Below are 27358 nucleotides of genomic sequence, written 5' to 3' on the forward strand. Positions count from 1 at the left end.
CCAAAATCATCAGTCATTACACCCATGACAGTTTCTCAGTTACAATCAAGATAATCTCTAAAAATTCCACACACTTCATCACTGCACTTATCCTTCCCTGAACCAATTTTGTCATCTCTGCTAATCTAAGCTGGAGTTTTCTCAAAACCTACCTCAGCTGTTTCCTACTATCTTTCCAACAGTAAGCCTTTCATGATTCCCACCAATTCCTGCTTTCTCTCATTTCTTACATCATCCATTCATGGAATTTATATGATGAAAAAGAATATGCTGTCTATCAATAATCTTGGATGTGCCTATTTGTCTGTATGTGAGTGCTTCAACCTGTCCCCAAATAAAGAACCAGCTTTAACGTGGTAAATATGAAAACTTCCAAATAATTTTCAGTGACAATTCATAAATATCTCAAGACATCCATAACGGTTTGCACAAGCAATATTCATTCTTGTATGTGCAAGCAGTGAACACATCTTTAAGAAGGAGCATTTGTTCTAATAAACCAATTTCACTGAGAAGAACAAAGCTATTCCATGTGTCACATCACTCCATTCGCAAAGATGAAGTAGCGAATCTGGGTTCCATTTTACCTTTTCCATTTTAATCAGAAAGTAATCAATAAAATCTTGAGGGTTATTGAGGTCCAGGGATTCTTGGTGTTTCTTTATTTCCTCCAAAATAAACTTCCTTTGCTCAGTCATGTTTTTAAATATTGTATTATGACTTCCTGGGAAATGACGCAGTAAAGAGGGGAAAGCATTGAAGAGCTGAAAGATGAAAGAATCATTCATTAATTTATTCAGCAAACTTTTATGAGCCCATATTATGGATCAAACACATTGCTATAAAATGAGTAGATTAAGATGAGTAAGACATGCATCTTAAACTAGAATATATTTGAGATTGAGAGGGAACTGATAAATTGGCTGGAGTAACAGCAGGCACACATTACCAACTAATTTCAAAACCATTCATGTTGATGTATGGCAAAACCAATACAATATTGTAAAGTAATTAACCTCCAATTAAAATAAATAAATTTATATTAAAAATATTCAAATTCATTTCTAACCATAGTTCTCTAAAGAAATTCAGGATCATACTACCATCTTTTCAAATGAGGGTACTGAGATTCAGAAAGGCTAGTCAATCAGTTTAAGACACAAAACTAGTGATAGAGGTAGAACCCAGTGTTCACTCCAGTTTACCCTACATGCATGTCTACAGAGAGTCACCTAAAAAGTGTGCAGGGATCGCATCCTTTTTATTATAGTTTTTATGAAAGTATAGCTGATGTGCAATATTTATTCATTTCAGGTGTACAAAATTGTGATTTGACGTTTGTATGCATTACAAATTTTTCACCATGGTTAGTTTAGGAACCCTCTGTCATCATACAGCTATTGAAATGTTATTGACTATTCCTTGTGCTGTATATTATATCCCTGTGACTTTATTTTATAACTAGAAGTTCAGACTTCTTAATCTCCCTCATCTATTTCATTCATGCCCACATTCTATCCCCTCAAGTGATCACTAGTTTATTCTCTGGGTCTATGAGTCTCTGTTTTGTTTTGTTTGTTTTCATTTTTAAATTCCAAATATGAAGTAAATCACATGGCATTTGTCTTTCTCTGCCTGACATTTTCCCTTTAGCGTAATATCTTCCAGGCCCATCGATACTGTCATAAACAGCACTATTCAATCTGTTATATGGCTGAATAAATTTCCATTGTATATATACAAACCATATTTTCTTATCCATTCATTCTTTGATAGATACTAAGGTTGCTTCTATATCTTGACTATTGTAAACAAAGGTACAGTGAACATAGGGGTACACATACATTTTCAAATTATTGTTTTTATTTCCTTTGGATAAATACCCAGGACTGGAATTGCTGAATTGTACATTAGTTCTAGTTTTAATTTTTTGACAAGCTTTCATATTGTTTTCCATAGTGCCTGCATCAATTTAAATTCCCACCAACAGTTCATAAGGGTTCCTTTTTCTCCACATTCTCCCCTACACTTGTTATTTCTTTTTGACAAGAGCTATTCTGACTGGTATGAGGTCATATCTCATTGTGGTTTTGATCTGCATTTCCCTGATTACCTGTGATGCTGAATATATTTTCATATGCTTATTGGACATCTATACATCCTCTTTGGAAAAAATGTTTATTCAAGTCCTCTAGACACTTTTATTTATTTTGAGTTTGTTTTTCTGTTTTGATTTTGAATTGCATGTGTTCTATGTGAATTTTTTATATTAATCCCTTGTCAGAAATTTTGTTTGGAAATGTCTTTTCCCATTTAATAGGTAACTGTTTTATTCCACTGGCATCCTTGTCTTTTGGCTGATCTTAAAAAATGTTTTCAGATATTCACTGTTGAGTATGATGTTAGCTATGGGCTTGTCATTATGGCCTTTATTACATTTTGAGGTGTATTCCTTCAATACTCACCCATGAAGAGCTTTTGTCATAAATGGATGTTGAATTTTTTAAAGTATTTTTAAACATAATTTGCGATCATAAATTTTTTCTTTCATTTTATTAATTTAATGTATCAGATTGAATGATTTGCAGATATGGAACCACTCTTGCATCGCTGGGATAAATTTAACTTAATCGTGGTTTGGGCTTTCCTGATAGCTCAGCTGGTAAAGAATACGCCTGCAATGCAGGAGACCCTTGTTCAATTCCTGGGTCAGGAATATCCACTAAAGAAGAGATAGGCTACCCACTCCAGTATTCTTGGGCTTCCCTTGTGGCTCAGCTGGTAAAGAACCCGCCTGCAATGCAGGAGACCTAGGTTTGATCCTTGGGTTGGGAAGATCCCCTGGAGAAGGGAATGGCCACTCTGGTATTCTAGCCTGGAAAATTCCATGGACTGTATAGTCCATGGGGGTTGCAAAGAGTCAGATGCAACTCAGCGACTTTCACTTCACAATCATTTGGTTTATGACACTTTTAATGTATTGGTGAATTCTGTTTGCAAATATTTTATTGAGAATTTTTGAGGAAGTGTTTCTTTCTCTTCATTTTTTTGCAAAAGTTTTAGAAAGATATGTATTAACTCATCTCTAAATCTTTAATAGAATTGACCTGTGAGGCTATCTGGTCCTATATTTTCAATGATGGAAGTGTTTAGATGATTATTTCAATATGATTACTAATGATTATCAGTCTGATTAGATTTTCTGTTTCTTCCTGATTTAGTCTTGGTATGTTACGTGTTTCTGTGAATGCACACGTTTTTTCTAGGTATCCAGTTCACTGGTATGTAATTGTCCATAGTGTTGATCATGATCCTTTGAAGTGTTGTGATATCAGTTGTAATACTTTTCTCTTTCATTTCTGATTTTATCTATTTGGATTGTCTCTCTTTTTATCTTGATGAGTCTGGCAAAGGTTTATCAATTTTTGTTTATCTTTGCAAGAACCAGCTTTTAGTTTCATTGATCTTTTCTACTGTCTACAGTTAATGTTTCATTTATTTAATCTCTGACCTTTATTATCTCCTTCCTTCTACTAACTTTGGGCATTGTTTGTTCTTTTCTAGTTATTTTATGTGTAAAGTCAGATTGTTTTTTTGAATTTTTTTTAGTTTCCTGGGGTGAAGGGCTGTTTTCTACAAAACTCCCTCTTAGAACTGTTTTTGTTTGTCACAAAGATTTTTAAATGTTCTATTTCTCACTTCAATTATCTCAAAATATTTTCATTTCCTCTTTAATTTATTTATTGACCTATTATCCCGTCCTTTGTATTTTTTCTAGTTATTTTTTTCTTGTGATTGATTTCTAGTTTCACACAGTTGTGGTTAGAAGAGATGCTTGATATGATTTCAATTTCTTGAATTTATTGACATAATTAATTTGTTTGTGACATAACACAATCTATCCTGGAGAATGTTTCATGTGCACTTGAACAGAATGTGTATTTGACTGCATTTGGATAGAATGTTCTGTATAAACCTGATCTAATGTGTTGCTTAACACCAATTTTTCCTTATTAAGTTTAGATCTGCATGATTTATTTATTGGTGCAAATGATGTGTTAAAGTCTCATACCATTATTATATTCTGATCAACAATTCCCTTTATGTCTATTAATATTCACACCCTTTTTTAGTAATGAATAAACTCACCAGCAATATTAAGTTAATGCCTAAACTATGTAGCTTAGTTTTATTTAGGCATTTTATACCCTGAGAAATATACATGTTAAATCTCTTCAGTCATATTCAACTTTTTGTGACCCTATGGACTGTGGGTTGCCATGCCCTCTTCCAGGAGACCTTCCTCACTCAGGGAATGGAACCTGTATCTCTTACACCTCCTACATTGGCAGATGCTTTTTTTACTACTAGCACCACCTGGGAAGCCCTGAGAAATATACATGTTGCCCTTATTCACTTGGCTATTTCTAATCCTAAAGGTTATTGGCTCCTTTTTAAGTAGTACCTTCATGACTTAATACCTTTGCTAGACACTGAAGAAATTTATTAAGGCTGGTAGCTTGTATCAAACTAGCTAGAGAATTGAGAAATCTAGTTTCTAAGTTCGGAGAAGGCAATGGCACCCCACTCCAGTACTCTTGCCTGGAAAATCCATGGATGGAAGAGCCTGGTGGGCTGCAGTCCATGGGGTCGCTAAGAGTAGTACACGACTGAGTGACTTCACTTTCACTTTTCACTTTCATGCATTGGAGAAGGAAATGGCAATCCACTCCAGTGTTCTTGTCTAGAGAATCCCAGAGATGGAGGAGCCTGGTGGGCTGCCATCTATGGGGTCGCACAGAGTCGGACACGACTGAAGCGACTTAGCAGCAGCAGCAGCAGCAGCTTCTAAGTCTAGCTCATTCTTTTTCTTGGTTAGGCTACTTTGGAAAATACATTTAATATCTCTGGGTGAATTTGTATGTTCCAAAAAATGAGGAATAGGATACTTGTCCTCTATGATCCTTCCCAAATGGAAAACATCATAACCTTACATCCCACATAGAATTTTAGTTATAAAGGATGTACCACATATATTATTAACTTTTCCTGACATGTACTATCATAAAAAACACATTTTATATACCACTCTCTTTATCTATAGATATACAAATCAGGGGGTTAAAAAGGTTTCTGAAAAAAATATTTTGCTATAATTGATACACTACAATATTATATTTTTCTTTTTATTACTATATTTCACATTTTAAAACTCAATTCATTAGCTAAATTGAATTGATAACTCACTAATCAGTTACAGGTGATAGTCTGAGTAACATTATCCATTTTGATAGAACACAAAGGGATGATGAAGGATGAGCAATCAATTAGCTAGAAAGTTGTCTCCCATTTAAAGAGAATCTTGACCTTACCTCTATCCAGGGGGTGCTTACAAGCATTGCATTTTCATTAAAATATTTTATCAAGGTTAGCAATTTCTCATCACTGTACTCAAAACGATTCCGGAAAACAATGGAGCATATCACATTGCAGGGAGCACAGCTCAGAAGTAAAGTAGGATCACAAGGAGATCCTAAAAAGTCAATATAAATGTTAGAAAATATTCTAGTATAAATCTTACATTTACTGTTTAAAGTAAGTAAGAAGGGTTGAATTTCAAGATTTTTTTTTAATTATAGGAACAACCTGGACATGCAATCATCACTATTCAACATGCCTAAAATAAAATCTATTGTGTTTTCCCAAACAAAATTATCTAATCCAGTGTGACTTACTTATTTTCCCTCCAAGTGTTCTCCTATTTATGTCATTCTCCAAATAACAGCCACAAGGTAATTCACAAGAAAAAGGTTATTTTAAAATGTCTTTAATGTTGCCAGATTTAGCCCTCACTGTCGATACTTCTTCATCATGCCTACAGGAAACAGCAATATCATAAGAAAACCAAGAGACTGGGGAGAGTTGAAATAATATTTCCAAAATGCAGTTGAAAAAAGTGGACTGGTCAGAATGGTCGTCATAAAAAAATCCACAAACAATAAATACTGGAGAGGATGTGGAGAAAAGGGAACCCTCCTGCACAGTTGATAGGAATGTAAACAGATACAGCCTCTATGAAAGACAGTATGGAGATTCCTTTAAAAACTAGGAATAAAACTACCATATGACCCATCAATCCCACTACTAGGCATTACGCTGAGGAAACCAAAATTGAAAAAGACACATGTACCCCAATGTTCACTGAAGCATTATTTGCAATAGCTAGGACATGAAAGCAACCTAGATGTCCATCAACAGATGAATGGATAAAGAAGCTGTGGTACATATATATAATGAATATTATATATTCATTAGGCCTAAAAAGGAATGCATTTGAATCTGTTCTAATGAGGTGGACAAACCTAGAGCCTATTACACAGAGTGAAATAAGTCAGAAAGAGAAAAGCAACTGTTGTATATTAACTCATAAATATGGTATCTAGAAAGATAGTACTGATGAAACTATTTCCAGGGTATAAATGGGTGCAGACATAGAGAACAGACATATGGACACAGGTGGGTGGGAGAAAGGAGAAAGTGGGATGGATGGAGAGAGTGGCATGGAAACATATACACTAACGTATGTAAAATAGATACCAAAGGGAATTTGCTGTATGAATCAGGAACCTCAAACCAGGGTGACAACCTAGAGGGATAGAAAGGCGTGGGAGGTAGAAGGGAAGTTCAAGAGGGAGAGGACATATGTATACCCATGACTGATTCATGTTGATGTATGGCAGAAACCAACACAATGTTGTAAAACAATTATCTTTCAATTAAAAAAAATAATTTTTTAAAGAAAAAAATTGGAGCATGTTTTTCTGTAGAAGAAAAGAACAGTGATGGAAATTGGAGTTACATTCAAATATTTTAAAAATATGTTATAGTATTTGAAACAGGCTTCCCAACCAAAATAAAGAATATGACTAGCTTAATTCCTGTTTGATAACGATTTGTAAGCCTCGTCTTTTCTTCTTCTACTGACATCTAGACTAGGTGACTTTAAAGAAAGCTCAAGTGATACTTCATTGCAACAAGAACAAAATTTAAAGAACATAAGGTCTGGTTTTTCACTGAGAACCTTCAACCCCAATCTATCCCCCAAAGACCATAAAAATCTCAAGGCTGCATCCTTTCTCTGCTCTCTCAAGCCATTTTTTTGATCTGGTTTCTAGCCACCTGCCCTCCACAGAAAGCCTCATTACGTGTGTAATAGACCTTTTCATGTCCTATTGAGATGTGTGTATCACTACCATTCTCAACATCTAAACTAAATTTTCGATGGGAGGTCCACCCTGCCTCTGCCTGGTTACTACCACAACACTATACTCCAAAAGGAAAAAGTCTATCAGGGATTAAAAAGTAGAAGTTACAAGGAAAAAGGTTATGCCCAACATGTAAAATAAACTTCCAACAGTCAGTTAACCAGTGACAAACTCATTTCAGTTCAGTTCAGTTCAGTCGATCATTCGTGTCTGACTCTTTGCAACCCCATGGACAGCAGCACACTGGGCTTTGCTGTCCTTCACCAACTTCTGGAGCTTGCTCAAACTCATGTCCATCGAGTAGGTGATGCCATCCAATCATCTCATCTTCTGTCATCCCCTTCGACTCCTGCCTTCGATCCTTCCCAGCATCAGAGTATTTTCCAATGAGTCAGTTCTTCCCATCAGGTAGTCAAAGTAATGGAGTTTCAGCTTCAGCATCAGTCTCTTCAATGAATATTCAGGACAGATTTCCTTGGGATTGACTGGTTGGATCTCCTTGCAGTACAAGGGAATCTCAAGAGTGTTCTCCAATACCACAGTTCAAAAGCATATATTCTTTAGCACTCAGCTTTCTTTATAATCCAACTCTCGCATCCATACGTGACTGCTGGAAAAACCACAAGTTTGACTAGATGGACCTTTGTTGGCAAAGTCATGTCTCTATTTTTTAATATGCTGTCTAGGTTGGTCACAGCTTTTCTTCCAAGGAGCAAGCACCTCTTAATTTCATGGCTACAGTCACCATCTGTAGTGATTTTGGAGCCCAAAAAAGTAAAGTCTCTCACTGTTTCTATTGTTTCCCAGTCTACTTGCCATGAGGTGATGGGACTGGATGCCGTGATCTTAGTTTTCTGAATGTTCAGTTTTAAGCCAATATTTTAATAACTTTTTCACTCTCCTCTTTCACTTGCATCAAGAGGCTCTTTAGTTTTTATTCACTTTCTGCTGTAAGGATGGTGTCATCTGTGTATTTGTGGAGAAGGAAATGGCAGCCCACTCCAGTGTTATTGCCTGGAGAATCACAGGGACGGGGGAGCCTGATGGGCTGGGACCCCAGGGTCTATGGGGTCACCCAGAGTCAGACACGACTGAAGTTACTTAGCAGCAGCAGCAGTAGCAGCATATGTGTATTTGAGTTTATTGATATTTTCCCAGCAATCTTGATTCTGCTTGAGCTTCATCCAGCCCAGGAATTCATATGATGTACTCTGCATATAAGTTAAATAAGCAGGGTGAATACACAGCCTCAATGTACTCCTTTCCTAATTTGGAACCAGTCTGTTGTTCCATGTCCAGTTCTAACTGTCACTTCAGACCTGCCTACAGATTTCTCAGGAGGCAAGTCAGGTGGTCTGGTATTTCCATCTCTTTCAGAATTTCCACAGTTTGTTGTAATGCACACAGTCAAAGGCTTTGGCATAGTCAATAAAGCAGAAGTAGATATTTTTCTGGAACTCTCTCAGTTTTTTGATGATCCACCAGATTTTGGCAATTTGATCTCTGGCAGTTTCCTCTGCCTTTTCTAAATCCAGATTGAACATCTGGAAATTCACAGTTCACATGCTGTTGAAGACTGGATTTGAGAATTTTGAGCATTACTTTGCTAGCATGTGTTCAGTTCAGTTCAGTCACATAGTCGTGTCCGACTCTTTGCGATCCCATGAACCTCAGCACGCCAGGCCTCCCTGTCCATCACCAACTCCTGGAGTTCACTCAGACTCACGTCCATCGAGTCAGTGATGCCATCCAGCCATCTCATCCTCTGTCGTCCCCTTCTCCTCCTGCCCTCAATCTTTCCCAGCATCAGGGTCTTTTCAAATGAATCAGCTCCTTTCAGCTTCAACAGCAGTCCTTCCAATGAGCACCCAGAACTGATCTCCTTTAGGATGGACTGGTTGGATCTCCTTGCAGTCCAAGGGACTCTCAAGAGTCTTCTCCAACACCACAACTCAAAAACATCAATTCTTCAGCACTCAGCTCACTTTATAGCTCAACTCTCACATCCATACATGACTGCTGGAAAAACTCTAGCCTTGACTAGATGGACCTTTGTTGGCAAAGTAATGTCTCTGCTTTTTAATATGCTGTCTAGGTTGGTCATAATTTTCTCTCCAAGAAGTAAGTGTCTTTTAATTGCATGGCAGCAATAACCACCCGCAGTGATTTTGGAGCCTCAAAAAATAAAGCCTGCCACTGTTTCCACTGTTTCCCCATCTATTTCCCATGAAGTGATGGGACCAGATGCCATGATCTTCGTTTACTGAATGTTTAGCTTTAAGCCAACTTTTTCACTCTCCTCTTTCACCTTCATTAAGATGCTCTTTAGTTCTTCTTCACTTTCTGCCATAAAGGTGGTGTCATCTGCATATCTGAGGTTATTGAGATTTCTCCCGGCAATCTTGATTCCAGCTTGTGCCTCTGCCATCCCAGTGTTTCTCTTACAGCTCTGTATGTAAGTTAAATAAGCAGGGTGACAATATACAGCCCTGACGTACTCCTTTCCCTATTTGACACCAGTCTGTTGTTCCATGTCCAGTTCTAACTACTGCTTCCTGACCTGCATACAGGTTTCTCAAGAGTCAGGTCAGGTGGTCAGGGATTCCCATCTCTTTCAGAATTTTCCACAGTTTGTTGTGATCCACACAGTCAAAGGCTTTGGCATAGTCAATAAAGCAGAAATAGATGTTTTTCTGGAACTCTCTTGCTTTTTCCATGATCCAACAGATGTTGGCAGTTTGATCTGTGGTTCCTCTGCCTTTTCTCAAACCAGCTTGAACATCTGGAAGTTCGTGGTTCACATATTGCTGAAGCCCGGCTTGTAGAATTTTGAGCATTACTTTACTAGTGTGCGAGATGATTGCAACTGTGTGGTAATTTGAACATTCTTTGGTATTGCCCTTCTTTGGAATTGGAATGAAAATTTACCAGTCCTGTGGCCACTGCTGAGTTTTCCCAATTTGCTGACATATTGCATGCAGCACTTTCACAGCATCATCTTTCAGGATCTGAAAAAGCTCAACTAGAATTCCATCACCTCCATTAGCTTTGCTCATACACACTTACCTAAAGCCAGACATCCTGGAATGTGATGAGATGAGTGCAATTGTGTGGTAGTTTGAGCATTCTTTGGCATTGCCTTTCTTTGGGATGGGAATGAAAAATGAACTTTTCTAGTCCTGAAGCCAGTGCTGAGTTTTCCACGTTTGCTGGCATATTGAGTGCAGCACTTTCACATCTTTTAGGATTTAAAATAGATCATCTGGAACTCCATCACCTCCACTAGCTTTGTTTGTAGTGATGCTATCTAAGGCCCACTTGACTTCGCATTCCAGCATTTCTGGCTCTAGGTGAGTGATCACACCATTGTGATTATCTCGGTCATGAAGATTTTTTTGTGTGTGTAGTTCTGTGTATTCTTGCCACCTCTTCTTAATATCTTCTGCTTCTGTTAGGTCTATACCATTTCTGTTTTATTGTGCACATCTTTGCATGAAATATTCCATTGCTGTCTCTAATTTTCTTGAAGAGATCTCTAGTCTTTCCCACTCTATTTTTTCCCTCTATTTCTTTGCATTATTCACTAAGGGACACTTTCTTATCTCTCCTTGCTATTCTTTGGAACTCTGCAGTCAAACTGGGCAACCCCATAGGTATGAGGTCTCACAGTTAGGTGAAATTGAGCAGAGTCTGGGTGGTCATCAGTGAGGAAGCTGAGAGAAGGCCGTATTAATCATGGGGAAAATGAATCAGCTAACAATAATTTCTGTGTGAAATACAAATCATGTGGACAAAACCACTTACAAGTAATGTGTATCAAATTTCAGTATTCATTGATTTACTAATTCCATTTCAGAAATTTTATTCTAGAAAGTAATCAGGACAGCAGTCCTAAGATGGCAGAGAATAGGATGGGGAGACCACTTTCTTCCCCGCAAATTCATCAAAAGAACATTTGAACGTTGAGTAAACTCAACAAAACAACTTATGAATGCTGGCAGAAGACATCAGACACCCAGAAAAGCAGCCCACTGTCTTTGAAAGGAGGTAGGAAAAAATATAAAAGATAAAAAGCAAGGCAAAAGAGGTAGGGACAGAGCTTTGTCCCAGGAAGTGAGTCTTAAAAAAGAGAGGTTTCCAGACACCAGGAAAACTCTCACTGGTGAGTCTGGGGTGAGTCTTGGAACCTCAGAGGTCAACATAACCAGGAGGAAAAATAAATAAATAATTAAAACCCACAGATTACGTGTGCAACATTATTTCCCAGTGGAGAAGTAACGCAGACGCCAACATCTGCCACTAGCAAGTGGGGGCTGGGCAGCTAGGCGTGGGCTGTATTGCTTAGAGTAAGGACTGGGCCTGAATTGCGTGGAGTAAGGACCGGGCCTGAATGTCCCAAGGGCAATCTCAGGGAGGTAACTTGAAATAGCAACCCAGACTGTAGGATAGCTACCCCATGAAAAGCCCTAACCTAAGACACCACCAGGCCAGATCACAGAACAAAGGACTGAGCAGAGCCAGCCGGCTGCGGACTGGCCCATCCCCCACCAAAGACAGGCAGGCAAGGGCAGCCAGAGGTGGAAGGGGGCAATTGCAACCCCAGAGAGGCATTATCTACCAAACTGCAAGCAGGTTTTGGTGCTAACCAAGACTTCGTGGGATTCTGGACAATCGACATTCGCTTGAGAAGCTGTGCCGGTTGTATACCCAGAAAACCGAGTGGCAGGGACAGGGGAGGCAATAAGTTGCAGCAATCACACTTGCCAAACACCTGGTCACCTGAGCTGCTCGGACCTGGGAAGGGCTCAAAACACAGGCCCAACCGAGTCTGCACCTTTGAAGAGTACCTGAGTACCTGAACCTGAGCGGCTTAGACCTGGGAAATGCATAAAACCCAGGGCAGGCATCAGACAGTTCCTGGCAGAGCAACCTAGAGCCTAAGCAGTGTAGACAGAGAAAGCACATACGCTGTGAGCGGGGGCAAACACAGTGGGGCCGAGACACTGCAAGGACACACCAATGTTGTTTGCTTGCAGTGTTCCTCTTTCCCCACAGCATGACTGAACAAGTGAGCCTCAAAAAGTGTCCACCACCACCCCCTTGTGTCAGGGCAAAAATCAGACACTGAAGAGACCAGCAAACAGAAGAAGCTAAAACAGAGGGAACCGCCTTGGAAGTGACAGGTGCAATAGATCAAAACACTGTAGTTAGCACCGACTACATAGGAAGGGACCTATAGAGCTTGAGAAGTATAAGCCGGATAAAGGAACTATCTGAAAATGAACTAACCCCACACTGTCCACAACAACACCAAAGAAAGTCCTATATATATTTTTTCTATTATCATTCTTTAAATTAAAAAAAAATTATTGTTGAGTCCTCTATTATTTAATTTCTATTTTTATAACCTACTATTACTTTGCAAAAAAAATACCCTACTTTTTAGAGCAAACTTCATATATATATATTTTATAATTTTTGTGACTTTGTTCTTTTTTCTTTAATATTATATTTTTGAGAATCCAACCTCTAATCTAGATTTTTAATCTTTGATTTTTAGTATTTGTTATCAATTATGTACCTTTAAAAACCCAATCTTCAGTACCCATTTTTACTTGGGGGCAAGATTACTGGCTTGACTGCCCTCTCCCTCTTTAGACTCTACTTTTTCTCTACTAGATCGCCTCTATCTCCTCCCTCCACCTTTGCTTCTCTAGCCAACTCTGTGAATCTCTTTGTGTGTTCTGGATGGTGGAGAACACTTAGGGAACTGTATACTGGCTGGATCTGTCTCTGTGTTTGATTTCCCCCTTTGTTCTCCTGGTCACCTCTGTCTTCTCTTCTCTGTATAACTCTGTGAACATCTCTGAGTGATCCACACTGTGGGGAGCACATAAGGAAGTGATTACTGGCTAGCTTTCTCTCGCATCTTTTGATTCCCCCTCTCCTTCTCCTGGTCACCTCTATCTCTCTCCTCCCTCTTCTTTTCTCCGTGTAACTCTGTGAACCTCTCTGGGTGTCCCTCACTGTGGAGAAACTTTTCAACTTTAACCTAGATGTTATATCATTGGTGAAGTATAGATGGAGAAGTCTTGAGGCTACTGTAAGAATAAGACTGAAAACCAGAGGCAGTAGGCCCAAGTCGAAATCCAGAGAACACCAGAGAACTCCTGACTTGAGGGAACATTAATTGATAGGAGTTCAACAAACGCCTCCATACCTACACTGAAACCAAGCACCACCAAAGGGACAACAAGTTCCAGAGCAAGACATACCACACAAATTCTCCAGCAACACAGGAACATAGCCCTGAGCTTCAATATACAGGCTGACATCTCATAACTCATTACTGGACACTTGATTGCATTCCAGAAAGAAGAAATCCAGCTCCACCCACCAGAACACTGACACAAGCTTTGCTAACCAAGAAACTTTCACAAACCACCCATCCAAACCCACCCGCAGCGAGGAAACTCCACAATAAAGAGAACTCCACAAACTGCCACAATACAGAAAGGCCACCCCAAACACAGCAATATAAGCAAGATGAAGTGGCAGAGAAATACCCAGCAGGTAAAGGAACAGGATAAATGCCCAAAAAACCATACAAAAGATGAAGAGATAGGGAATATAACTGATAAAGAATTCCAAATAATGATAGTGAAAATAATCCAAAATCTTGAAAACAAACTGGAGTTAAAGATAAATAGCCTGGAGACAAGAATTGAGAAGATGCAAGAAAGGTTTAACAAGGACCTAGAAGAAATAAAAAAGAGTCAATCAATAATGAATAACGCAATAAATGATATCAAAAGCACTCTGAAGGGAACCAAGAGTAGAATAACGGAGGCAGAAGATAGGATAAGTGAAGTAGAAGATAGAATGGTTGAAATAAATTAAACAGAGGGAAAAAATAAAAAAGAATTAAAAGAAATGAGGACAGCCTCAGAGACCTCTGGGACAATGTTAAACGCCCAAACATTCGAATCATGAGTCCCAGAGAAGAAGCCAAAAGGCAGACCATAAGAGAATACTTGAGGAAATAATAGTTGAAAACTTCCCTAAAATGGTGAAGGAAATAATCACCCAAAGTCCAAGAAACTCAAAGAGTCCCAAACAGTATAAACCCAAGGCGAAACACCCCAAGACATATATTAATCAAATTAACAAAGATCAAACACAAAGAACAAAAATTAACAGCAGCAAGGGAAAAACAACAAATAACACACAAGGGGATTCCCATAGAGATAACAGCTGATCTTTCAATAGAAACTCTTCAGCCCAGGACGGAATGGCAGGACATACTTAAAGTGATGAAAGGAAATAATCTACAGGCCAGATTACTGTATCCAGCAAGAATCTCATTCAAATATGAAGGAGAAATCAAAAGCTTTACAGACAAGCAAAAGCTGAGAGAATTCAGCATCATCAAACCAGCTCTCCAGCAAAAGCTAAAAGATCTTCTTCAGACAGGAAACACAAAAAGGGTGTATAAACTCGAACACAAAACATTAAAGTAAATGGCAATGGGATCATACTTATCAATAATTACCTTAAATGTAAATGGGTTGAATGCCCCAACCAAAAAAAAAAAAAAAAAAAGACAAAGACTGGCTGAATGGATACAAAAACAAGACCCCTATATATGTTGTCTACAAGAGACCCACTTCAAAACAAGGGACACATACAGACTGAAAGTGAAGGGCTGGAAAAAGATAATCCTCGCAAATAGAGACCAAACGAAAGCAGGAGTAGCAATACTCATATCAGATAAAATAGACTTTAAATCAAAGCCTATGAAAAGAGACAAAGAAGGACACTACATAATGATAAAAGATTCGATCCAAGAAGAAGATATAACAATTATAAATATATATGCACCCAAAATAGGAGCAATGCAATATGTAAGGCAAATGCTAACAAGTATGAAAGGGGAAATTAACAATAACACAATAATAGTGGGAGACTTTAATACCCCACTCACAACTATGGATAGATCAACTAAACAGAAAATTAGCAAGCAAACAGAAATTTTAAATGATACAATAGACCAGTATAGGACATTTCACCCCAAAACAATAAATTTCACCTTTTTCTCAAGTGCACACAGAACCTCCTTTAGGCTAGATCACAACCTGGGCCATAAACTTAGCCTTGGTAAATTCAAAAAACTTCAAATCATTCCAAGCATCTTTTCTGACCACAATCAAGTCAGATTAGATCTCAATTACAGGAGAAAAATATTAAAAATTCCAAAATATGGAGGCTGAACAACTCGCTGCTGAATATCCAATAAATCACAGAAGAAATCAAAAAAGAAATCAAAATATGCATAGAAATGAATGAAAATGATAACACAACAACCCAAAACCTGTGGGACACTGTAAAAGCAGTGCTAAGGGGAAGGTTCATAGCAATACAGACATACCTCAAGAAATAAGAAAAAGTCAAATAAATAACCTAACTCGACACCTCAAGCAACTAGAAAAGGAAGAAATGAAGAACCCCAGGGTGAGTAGAAGGAAAGAAATCTTAAAAATTAGAGTAGAAATAAATGCAAAAGCAACAAAAGAGACCATAGCAAAAATCAACAAAGCCAAAAGCTGGTTCTTTGAGAGGATACATAAAATTGACAAACCATTAGCCAGAAACATCAAGAAACAAAGGGAGAAAAATATCAAATCAATAAAATTAGAAATTAAAATGGAGAGATCACAATAGACAACGCAGAAATACAAAGGATCATAAGAGACTACTATCAGCAATTATATGCCAATAAAATGGACAACTTGGAAGAAATGGACAAATTCTTAGAAAAGTATAACTTTCCAAAACTAAACCAGGAAGAAATAGAAAATGTTAACTGACCCATCACAAGCACGGAAATTGAAACTGTAATCAGAAATCTTTCAGCAAACAAAAGCCCAGGTCCAGACAGCTTCACAGCTGAATTCTACCAAAAATTTAGAGAACTAACACCTATCCTACTCAACCTCTTCCAGAAAGTTGCAGAGGAAGGTAAACTTCCAAACTCATTCTATGAGGCCACCATCACCCTAATACCAAACCAGACAAAACATGCCATAAAAAAAGAAAACTACAGGCCAATATCACTGATGAACATAGATGCAAAAATCCTTATCAAATTCTGACAAACAGAATCCAACAACATATTAAAAAGATCATACATCATGACCAAGTGGGCTTTATCCCAGGGATGCAAGGATTCTGTAATATCCACAAATCAATCAATGTAACACACCACATTAACAAATTGAAACATAAAAACCGTATGATTATCTCAATAGATGCAGAGAAAGCCTTTGACAAAATTCAACATCCATTTATGATAAAAACTCTCCAGAAAGCAGGAATAGAAGGAACATACCTCAACACAATAAAAGCTATATATGACAAACCCACAGCAAACATTATCCTCAATGGTGAAAAATTGAAAGAATTTCCCCTAAAGTCAGGAACAAAACAAAGGTGCCCACTCTCCCAACTACTATTCAACATAGTTTTGGAAGTTTTTGCCACAGCAATCAGAGCAGGAAACGAAATAAAATGAATCCAGATTGGAAAAGAAGAAGTAAAACTCTTACTGTTTACAAATGACATGATCCTCCAAATAGAAAATCCCAAAGACTCCACCAGAAAATTACTAGAGCTAATCAATGAATATAGTAAAGTTGTAGGATATAAATCAATGCACAGAAATCCCTTGCATGCCTATACACTAATAATGAGAAAACAGAAAGAGAAATTAAGGAAACAATTCCATTCACCATTGCAATGAAAAGAATAAAATACTTAGGAATATATGTACCTAAAGAAATTAAAGACTTATATATAGAAAACTATAAAACATTGGTGAAAGAAATCAAAGAGGACTCTAATAGATGGGGAAATATACCAGGTTCATGGATCAGAAGAATCAATATATGAAAATGAGTATACTACCCAAAGCAATCATGAGATTCAATGCAATCCCTATCAAGCTACTGATGATATTTTTTGCAGAGCTAGAAAGAAGAATTTCATAATTTGTATGGAAATACAAAAAAACTCAAATAACCAAAGCAATCTTGAGAAAGAAGAATGGAACTGGAGGAATCAACCTGCCTGGCTTCAGGCTCTACTACAAAGCCACAGTCATCAAGACAATATGGTACTGGCACAAAGACAGAAATATAGATCAATGGAAAAAAATAGAAAGCCCAGAGATAAATCCATGCACCTATGGACACCTTATCTTTGACAGAGGGGGCAAGAATATACAGTGGAGAAAAGACAATCTCTTTAACAAGTGGTACTGGGAAAACTGGTTACCATTTGTAAAAAAAAAAAAAAAAATGAAGCTAGAACACTTTCTAATACCATACACAAAAATAATATCAAAATGGATTAAAGATCTAAATGTAAGATCAGAATCTATAAAACTCCTAGAGGAGAACATAGGCAAAACACTCTCCGACATAAATCACAGCAGGATCCTCTATGACCCACCTTCCTGAATATTGGAAATAAATGCAAAAATAAACAAATGGGACCTAATTAAAATTAAAAGCTTCTGCACAACAAAGGAAACTATAAGCAAGATGAAAAGTCAGCCTTCAAAGACAGCCTTCAGAATGGGAGAAAATAATAGCAAATGAAGCAACTGACAAAGAATTAATCTCAAAAATATACAAGCAACACCTGCAGCTCAACTTCAGAAAAATAAATGACCCAATCAAAAAATGGGCCAAAGCACTAAATAGACATTTCTCCAAAGAAGACATACAGATGGCTAACAAACACATGAAAAGATCCTCAACATCACTCATTATCAGAGAAATGCAAATCAAAACCACAATGAGATATCATTTCATGCCAGTCAGAATGGCTGCGATCCAAAAGTCTACAAGGAAGAAATGCTGGAGAGGGTGTGGAGAAAAGGGAAACCTCTTACATTGTTGGTGGGAATGCAAACTAGTGCAGCCACTATGGAGAATAGTGTGGAGATTACTTCAAAAACTGGAAATTGAACTGCCTTATGACCTAGCAATCCCACTGCTAGGCATACACACCAAGGAAACCAGAATTGAAAGAGACACGTGTACCCCAATGTTCGTCACAGCGCTATTTATAATAGCCAGGACATGCAAGCAACCTAGCTGTCCATCAGCAGATGAATGGATAAGAAAGCTGTGGTACATATACACAATGGACTATTACTCAGCCATTAGAAAGAATACATTTGAATCCGTTCTAATAAGGTGGATGAAACTGGAGCCGATTATACAGAGTGAAGTAAGCCAGAAAGAAAAACACCAATACGGTATACTAACACATATATATGGTATTTAGAAAGATGGTAATGATAACCCTGTATGTGAGACAGTTAAAGAGACACAGATATATAGAACAGACTTTTGGACTCTGTGGGAGAGGGAGAGGGTGGGATGATTTGGGAGAATGACATTGAAACCTGTATACTATCATGTAATAAACGAATCGCCAGTCTAGATTCGATACAGGATACAGGATGCTTGGGGCTGGTGCACTGCAATGACCCAGAGAGATGATATGGGGAGAGAGGTGGGCAGGGGGTTCAGGATTGGGAACTCGTGTACACCCGTGGTGGATTCGGTCAATGTATGGCAAAACCAATACAGTATTGGAAAGTAAAATAAAAATTTTAAAAAGAATACATTTGAATCTGTTCTAATGAGGTAGATGAAACGAGCCTATTATACAGAGTGAAGTAAGCCAGAAAGAAAATCACCAATACAGCATAATAACGTATATATATGGAACTTAGAAAGATGGTAACGATAACCCTGTATGCGAGACAGCAAAATAGACACAGATATATAGAACAGTCTTTTGGACTCTGTGAGAGAGGGCAAGGGTGGGATGATTTGGGAGAATGGCATTGAAACATGTATATCATCATACGTGAAATGAATCGCCAGTCCAGGTTTGATGCATGATACAGGGTCCTCGCATCTGGTGAACTGGGATGATCCAGAGGGATTGGATGAGGAAGGAAGTGGGAGGGGTGTTTCGGATGGGAAACGCATATACACCCGTGGTAGGTTCATGTCAATGTATGGCAAAACCAATACAATATTTTAAAGTAAAAAAAAAAAAAACACACAAAACTTTAAATTAAAAAAAAGAAAAAGAAGTATAAAGTAATCAGAAATATTCAATGATTAATATGTTTTTTATATTATTAGCAACAGTCTATCTGGAGAAATAAATAAAGCTTGGTTAATTAAACTATGGTAACTTCAAAAGAATAGACTACTATACTATTAATAATGTTCTTGATAAAAGAACATGCAAACATATCGATTTAATATGTTAAATTTTAACATAAGGATAGAGAACAATCTATTCAGATGAACCTTGTGTTCTTATGACTGCTTCTGCCAAATCTCCCACGCATTCCTAGGTAATATGCACCAAATGTCCACATGATGTTCATTGATACTCTACCTGAGAAACTTACTCAAAAGAGGAAACCAGAATCATGCAGATAACTGTAATTTTTGCATTATTTATATCAGTAGCAGCAAAAAAAGGGGGGGAGAAATCTATCTGGATGACTATATATCAGGGGTAAAAAAAACACAATACCAAGTCACAACTTAGAATATAGCATTAGTAAGTTAATACTGTTCTTTAAATCTGAATATTGAGGTTAAAAACCACATATGTCTTATGATTCTGATCTTGCTCCTTCCCTGTCAAGTCTCCTACTCACACTTTTCTCTCCTATTCCCTCTTCGGTCCTGAGTGGGCATCCACACACGTGTACACTGAGCAGATGTGTGCTGCTGCAGCTCCCTCCCTTCACACACAAGGGGAGCTATGATACAGCCTTATGCACAGAGAAGGACTTGGTGCAAAATCTATGCCTGAACCACTAATTTTATTTCAGTTTTATTGAGATATCACAGATAGACAAGAATGTACAAGTTGAAGGTGTAGTGCACAATGACATGATATACATGTGTTGCAAAAAATTTGCAATATTTCTCAAGGAGCTACCTGAGAACTTAGTCTTTCAAATTATTTTCACCAAGTTACTAGCAGATTGTCAAAATTCACACTTGCTTCTTCTTCCTGTGCACACATATAAGCACATTTCCCAGCTCCTCTTACAGATAAGCACATTTCCCAACACTTGTGACTGAGTTACAGCCCATGGGATATGAAAGAACTTTTGTGTGTCTGCTATACCTCACCTATTAAAAACAGTATTGCACTTTTCTTTATTCTTTCCTTCACCCCCACTACCATTCAAAGAGATGAACTCTGGGAGCCACTGGAAGGCAACCATGTGTTGAAGGCATCAAAGGCCCTGGAAACCAGGTGCTTGACTACTGCCATGGGAGCAGAAAGTCAACTTCTGTTGTATTTGAGCCGTTACCACTCTGTAGTCTACTTGTAATAGCATTTGGTCTACCCCAGCTGTTACTGCTAATTACATAAAGAAATACCCACCATTGGTTTTTTTTAATGCTTCCACCAAACACAAGGCTTCCTCTTGAATTCTGTGTTCAATAGTCCTCTTCCCCATCCCCATATTCCTCAAAACCATGAGGGAGAAACGTCGAGTTTGCTTCCATATTTCTCCATTGCTGAAAACAATTCCTATCAGGACGAAAACCAAAAACAGAGAAGAATAATCCATTGCCATGAATTCTAGCTGGGAGTCTTTAAACCAGGAAATGACAAGGACACCTAAGCCAGGATTAAATATAGTAGTGACAGCCTCAGGAATTCCTATCGGGCCCTTCATCACCTGCCTCCTCCTCTCTTAACCCAGCTTGTATCTTACTGTCAAGACTCTTGGTTTTACATATTACACTCTTCTTAATATTAGCTTTTGCAAAATTCAGAACAACCCTAAGAACCAAGTGTTTTGTCTCCATTTTACTTATGAGGATGCTGAAAATCACAGATGCAAGATATTCGCTCTTTGATAACACAGCTAACAATCCATAGAGTCCAAGTTATAGGTTAAGTTTTCAGGATTGATTTGTGCACTGAAAATGAACTGTGGGAGAAACAACAAGAGTCAATTCTAAAGCCAGAGATAGACAGCACTTGTGTATTGAAAGGAAGCTCATGAAAATCTATTCCTCAAGTAAGGGACATGGCCATAGCTCTTCTCATTTTGACATTTTCCTTCTATTTTCTAATCTCTTCCTTGAAATATGGATGTCTTCCCTGTGTTCTATCCTGCGGGTGCATGCCGCCCCTTCTCACAGTCCCACGGCTAGGCTGGGTCTATGATACAAAGCATAAAGCACAAACATGCTCTGAAAAGAGGGTCATGGGGAAAGACAATCATTATAAATTAGAGTATTAAAGAAAATCTTCTGAAATCAAATACTTGTGCTGTCATCTGTTTTACTACATTGTACCAAAAAAAGTTTAATGTCAAACTTCCAGAGCCAAGAACAATATCAGAAGAGACAATGCTCATAGGGACCTTCTCAAATAAGACCTTAAAGAACAATGTAAAGGATGAAGTGACCCTATTTAGGCATTATTTTTGTAAGAACTCTGTGACCCACAGAGTATGGGACAGTTTAAGGTCTAGCTCTTAAAACACAGATGACAGACAGAGCAAGTATTTGATTTCAAAAGATTTTCTTTAATATTCTAATTTATATTTCTTGTCTTTCCCCATGACCCTCTTTTCAGAGCATATTTGTGCTTTATGCTTTGTATTATATTCTATTGGATGAAAAAATTGTTGTGCTTTTTATTCTAAGAAGAATAGAAAGTTGAATGCAATGTACATACTTCAAACCTTTGTTGGTTCCATGTATATATTATGCAAGCTTCCAAAACTAGTCTCTTAGCAACCATGACTCAGGCCAGAAAGCAAAATGTTCAGTAAATAGGATAATTTATTGTCATTTTCCTCCTTTCTTTTTCTCTCTGTCTCTTTCTCATTATCTGACCTGGCCATAATTTATTAATAGAACATTAGTGATTAGAAGATTTGTTTTCACTGCACTTAATGTTTCATTCAGACTGTGTCATCTTCATAATTTTAAATATGGATTAATGATCCATAGAAAACTGTTTAATGATGATGCTTTCATAAACTTCTCTATTACCTATAATTTCTCAATTCCTTAGCCTATTTGAATCTTTCCAACCTACAATTTCCACACAATCCTCAAATAGAAGCATACCTAATCCCTGGTTGATGTTGTCTGCCACTGGTAAACTACCTCTGCCAGAAAATTCCTCACTCTGATCAATCAGGACTTGCTTCACTGCTTCATATCCATGCAACACCACAGTGGGCTTCATGCCAAAATACAGAGTGAACACAGGACCATAATCTTCTGCTAGCTGGAAAAGGAACAGGGGATGCAAGAACAGTGAGCATTTCAAAACTGAAAATGTAGATAATGTAGGAAAATGTAGATAATGTGGGAAATATTTTTAATCTTAACATTCACCCATTATAAAAAGTTTCAATTTCTAGAACAAGTAATTTAGTATGACATCACTTTACTACAATGGTAATTATCATTATATTATTAGAATCCTGTTATAATTATTATCATCACCATCTATAGTTATTCTTTATTCAGCTCCTACTATGTGACAAAGGCCATAGTATGAGTTTTATTAGTATTATTCTATTAAGCTTTTTTCTGCCAAACTATAATTGCTCCTTCCTTCTTATAGTGGCAAAAAATGATATGTTTCCTCTATGTAAGGGAAGGTGCTCCATCTCTCACACATGCAGACTAATAATCATCCCCTCATTATCCATTCTTCACATCTTTAACACCAGAGACCTCTAAGCTTTCAAAATACATAAGGACATAGCCATAGACATTTTCCATCTTCCCAGTGTGATGATGTAAATAAGTTTCCATGAACTGAGATAAACAGAAGGGATGTGCACAAATTCTACACTGGCATAAATGGGTGACAACACATCTTTCATTTCTCCAAATATCCATAGGTTGAAATGACAGCGTGGAGATGACCCCTCTGTGACTACAAATGAGAACAACAGCCTTAGAGCACAGGATGGTAAACTATAAGACTGAGAAGATCTGGTTCTCTGAAAGACCTGAAGGAGAGGCAGCCCAGCAGCACTTAACTCTATGCCTTCTATGTGGAAGGCAGAAATAAACTGTCTTCCTTAAGTCACTGCATTATTGTGGTCTTTCTGTCATGGCAGCTTATTTAGTGTACGACATGGTATAGACTTTCACTCTTTCAACTTGTCCAATGTTTGAGTCCTTTTGCCACCTTATAATTCATTCTCCCTACAGCAACCCATTTCACAAAGCATATGTTAAAGAACATCATATTGCTCTTAAGCTAAAGACCAATATTCTTAAAATCCCTGTAAGATCTACATACTCTGGTCCCTGCTTACCTGCCTAATCTCATCTCACACTGTGCTTTTACCTACTCTCTGGGTAACAAAAAATTGGTCCTCTTTTAGACATTCCATTAACTAAGTCTGCTCCAGACTGAGAAAAAAGATGGAACAAACATTTACCTGTATCTTATCCAGTTAATGTCTAATTATATTTCAGATCTTAGCTCCCATTTCACTTCCACAGAGAACCCTTACTGACTATGCCTCCTACCTGTAATCCTTTAAACTACATCACCTTTCTCTACTGTGTTCCTATTGCATGGTTTATAATCATACACTTATTTGCATAACGGTTTCATAAATATATGCCTATCTAGACTGTAAATTCCGTACTGCTGATTTTTTTTTTTTTAATTCACTGCTCGGATAGTCAAGGAACCTGCCTGCAATGTGGAAGACCTGGGTTCCGTTCCTGGGTTGGGAAGATCCCTGGGAGAAGGGAAGAGCTACCCACTCCAGTATTCTTGCTTGGAGAATTCCACGGACAGAGGAGCCTGGCTGGTGGGCCACAGTCCATGGGGTAGCAAAGAGTCGGACATGACTGAGTAACTAAAATTTTCACCTTCTTTCACTTTGAAAATTTCCAGCATCTGACACACCTGGTACTGAAAACAGGCATTCAATAACTTGTTAAGCTCAGGTATTAATATTTGTGCATAATAATTATTATTCACATTTTAAAGAAATAAATATTAAATCTCAGAGAGATTTTTAAAATTTGACCAAGGCTGTGAGTTAACAAGTGTATGAGCTGGCGTGCTGACACAATCTCTTCAAAACCAGAGTCTGATACACAGAAGGAGAGCTTCCAGGGGCAGTACTCTCATAACTACCTTTCCCAGAGAAGTCAGATTTCAGATAATTCCTTCAAGATTTAAAGAGCTATAGAACAGTTATTCATTCATTGAGCAAATACAACAGAAACTGTGAGATCTCTTGAAACTTGGTTATTTCCTTGATTTCAAATCACTGTATTATTCTTTCAGGAAAGTTTGGGGTAGTCACTCTGTAAATATGCAGTTTTTAAAAATTAAAGCAATTGTATTGCCATTAGAATTCACCAAAAATAAATGTTATAAAGGACACGTAGGTCACAACATGGACAGGGAATTCCTACTGTTGACGATTTCAACAACAATCTCATTGATCTCAATCCTTTCTGGCAACCTTTAGCTTCATACCATCTGAAATCATGTCTGGGTGTTATACATCATGGACAAGTGGGATTTATCCCAGGGATGCAAGTATGGTTCAATATTCTCAAATTAATCAATGCTATACACGACATTAACAAATGGAAAAATAAAATTCATAGGATAACTCAATAGATATAGAAAAGTATTTTTTATAAAATTCAATATCCATTTAAGATTAAAAATTCTCAACAAAGTAAGTATAGAGGCAACATACTTCAACATAATTTAAAAATCACATATATAATAAGTCTACAGCTATCATCATCATACTTGACAGTGAAAAACTGAAAGTATTTTCTCTAAAATCAAGAAGAAGATAAGGATGCCTACTTTTGCCACTTTTACTCAAAATATCATATTGGAAATCAAAGACATAGCAATCAAAGAAAGTGAAATAAAAGGAACTGAAAAGAATGAAGAAAAACTGTCCTTATTTGTAGATGATACAATACTATGCTTACAAAATTCTAAATTTATTTCAGTTGTTCAGTCGTGTCCAACTCTTTGTGATCCCATGGACTGCAGCATGCCAGGCCTCTCTGTCCATCACCATCTCCTGGAGTTTGCTTAAACTCATATCCATTGAGTCGATGATGTCATCTGAACATCTCATCCTCTGTCATCCCCTTCTCCTCCCGCCTTCAATTTTTCCCAGCATCAGGGTCTTTTCCAATGAGTCAGTTCTTTGCATCAGGTGGCCAAAATATTGGAGTTTCAGCTTGAGCATCAGTCCTTCCAATGTATACTCAGGACTAATTTCCTTTAGGATGGACTGGCTAGATCTCCTTACTGTCCAAAATTCTAAAGATCCCAACAAAAATCTTCTAGAGCTCATCAGTGAATTTGGAAAAGTTGTAGGATAAAAAAATTAACATACAGAAATCTGTTCCATTTCTAAACAGTAAGAACAACCTATCAGAAAGAGAAATTATTTTAAAAATCCCACTTATCATCACATAGAAGAGAATAAAATTCCAAGCAATAAATCTAATTAACCAGGGAAGTAAAAGACATGTACTCAGAAAACTGTAAGATGCTGATTAAAAAAAAAAAAAAAAAGACAATACAAATAGATGGAAAGACATAATATGCTCATGGACAGGAAAAGTTAATATTGTTAAAATGAACATATTATATATTACCCAAGGAAATCAACAGATTCAGAGCAAATCCTATCAAAATACCAGTGTAATTTTCAAAGTGCTACAAGTAATTCCAAAATTTGTATGGAAACACAAAAGATCTCAAGTAGACAAAGATATCCAAAGAAAGAACAGAACTGAAAGTATCATACTCCCTGATGTCAGACTACAGTACAAAGTTACAGTAACCAAAACAGAATTGTACTGGCATAAAAATGGAAACAGGTCTATGGAGCAGAACATATATCCCAGAAAATAACCCACACTTACATGAACAATGAATACATAAAAAAGGACACAAAAATATACAGTGGGGAAAAGGCAATTTCTTCAATAAGTGATGTGAGGAAAACTAGACAGCTACATGTAAAAGAATTAAATTAAAATATTTCACAAGCTAGTAATATTATGCTCAAAATCTTTTAGGATAGGCTTCAGCAGTACATGAATCGAGACCTTCCAGATGCAAAAGCTGGGTTTAGAAAAGGCAGAGGAACCAGAGATCAAACGTCTGCTTCACTGACTACACTAAATCCTTTTACGGTATGGATCACAAAATCTGTGAAAAATTATTGAAGAGAATGTAGTACCAGACCACCTTACCTGTCTCCTGTGAAACCTGTATGCAGGTAAAGAAGCAACAGTTAGAACTGAACATGCAACAACTGACTGGTTGAAAATTGGGAAAGGAGTACAACAAAGCTGTATATTGTCACCCTGCTTATATGCACAGTATATCTTAACTTATATGAAGAGTACATCATATGAAATGCTGGGCTGAATGAATCACAAGCTGGCATGAAGAATACTAGCAGAAATATCAATAACCTCAGATATGCAGATGATACCAATCTAATGGCAAAAGGCAAAGAGGAACTAAAGAACCCCTTGGGGAGGCTGAGAGAGGATAGTGAAAAAGCTGACTTAAATCAGCATTCAAAAAACTAAGATCATGGCATTTGATCCCATTATTTATTTCATGGCAAATAGAAGGGGAAAAGTGGAAGCAGTGACAGATTTATTTTCTTGGGTTCCAAAATTACTGTGGACAGTGACTGCAGCCATGAAATTAAAAAGTATTTCCTCCTTGGAAGAGAAGCTATCACAAATCTAGACAGCATATCAAAAAGCAGAGACATCACTTTGCTGACAAAGGTCCATATAGTCAAAGCTATAGTTTCTAGTAGTCATGTATGGATGTGAGAGGTGAACCATAAAGAAGGCTGAGCACTGAAGAACTGATACTTTTGAATTGTGGTATTGGAGAAGACTCTTGAGAGTCCCTGGGACTGCAAGGAGATCCGACCAATCCATCCTAAAGGAAATCAG

General features: G+C 37.5%; 1 protein-coding gene across 1 annotated transcript in view; it reads right to left on the bottom strand.

Moving 5' to 3' along the window:
- Positions 1-27358, bottom strand: part of LOC128067982 (cytochrome P450 2C31) — a 50375-nt gene that overhangs the window by 21257 nt on the left and 1760 nt on the right. The window contains exons 2-5 of the mRNA XM_052661124.1: positions 22475-22637; positions 20766-20915; positions 5373-5533; positions 588-764 (exon numbers count right to left, since the gene is read on the bottom strand). Coding sequence (XP_052517084.1) covers positions 588-764; positions 5373-5533; positions 20766-20915; positions 22475-22637 — 651 coding nt within the window. The remainder of the gene's footprint in view (positions 1-587; positions 765-5372; positions 5534-20765; positions 20916-22474; positions 22638-27358) is intronic.

The sequence above is a fragment of the Budorcas taxicolor genome, chromosome 23, assembly GCF_023091745.1.
Source record: "Budorcas taxicolor isolate Tak-1 chromosome 23, Takin1.1, whole genome shotgun sequence".
NCBI lineage: Eukaryota > Metazoa > Chordata > Mammalia > Artiodactyla > Bovidae > Budorcas > Budorcas taxicolor.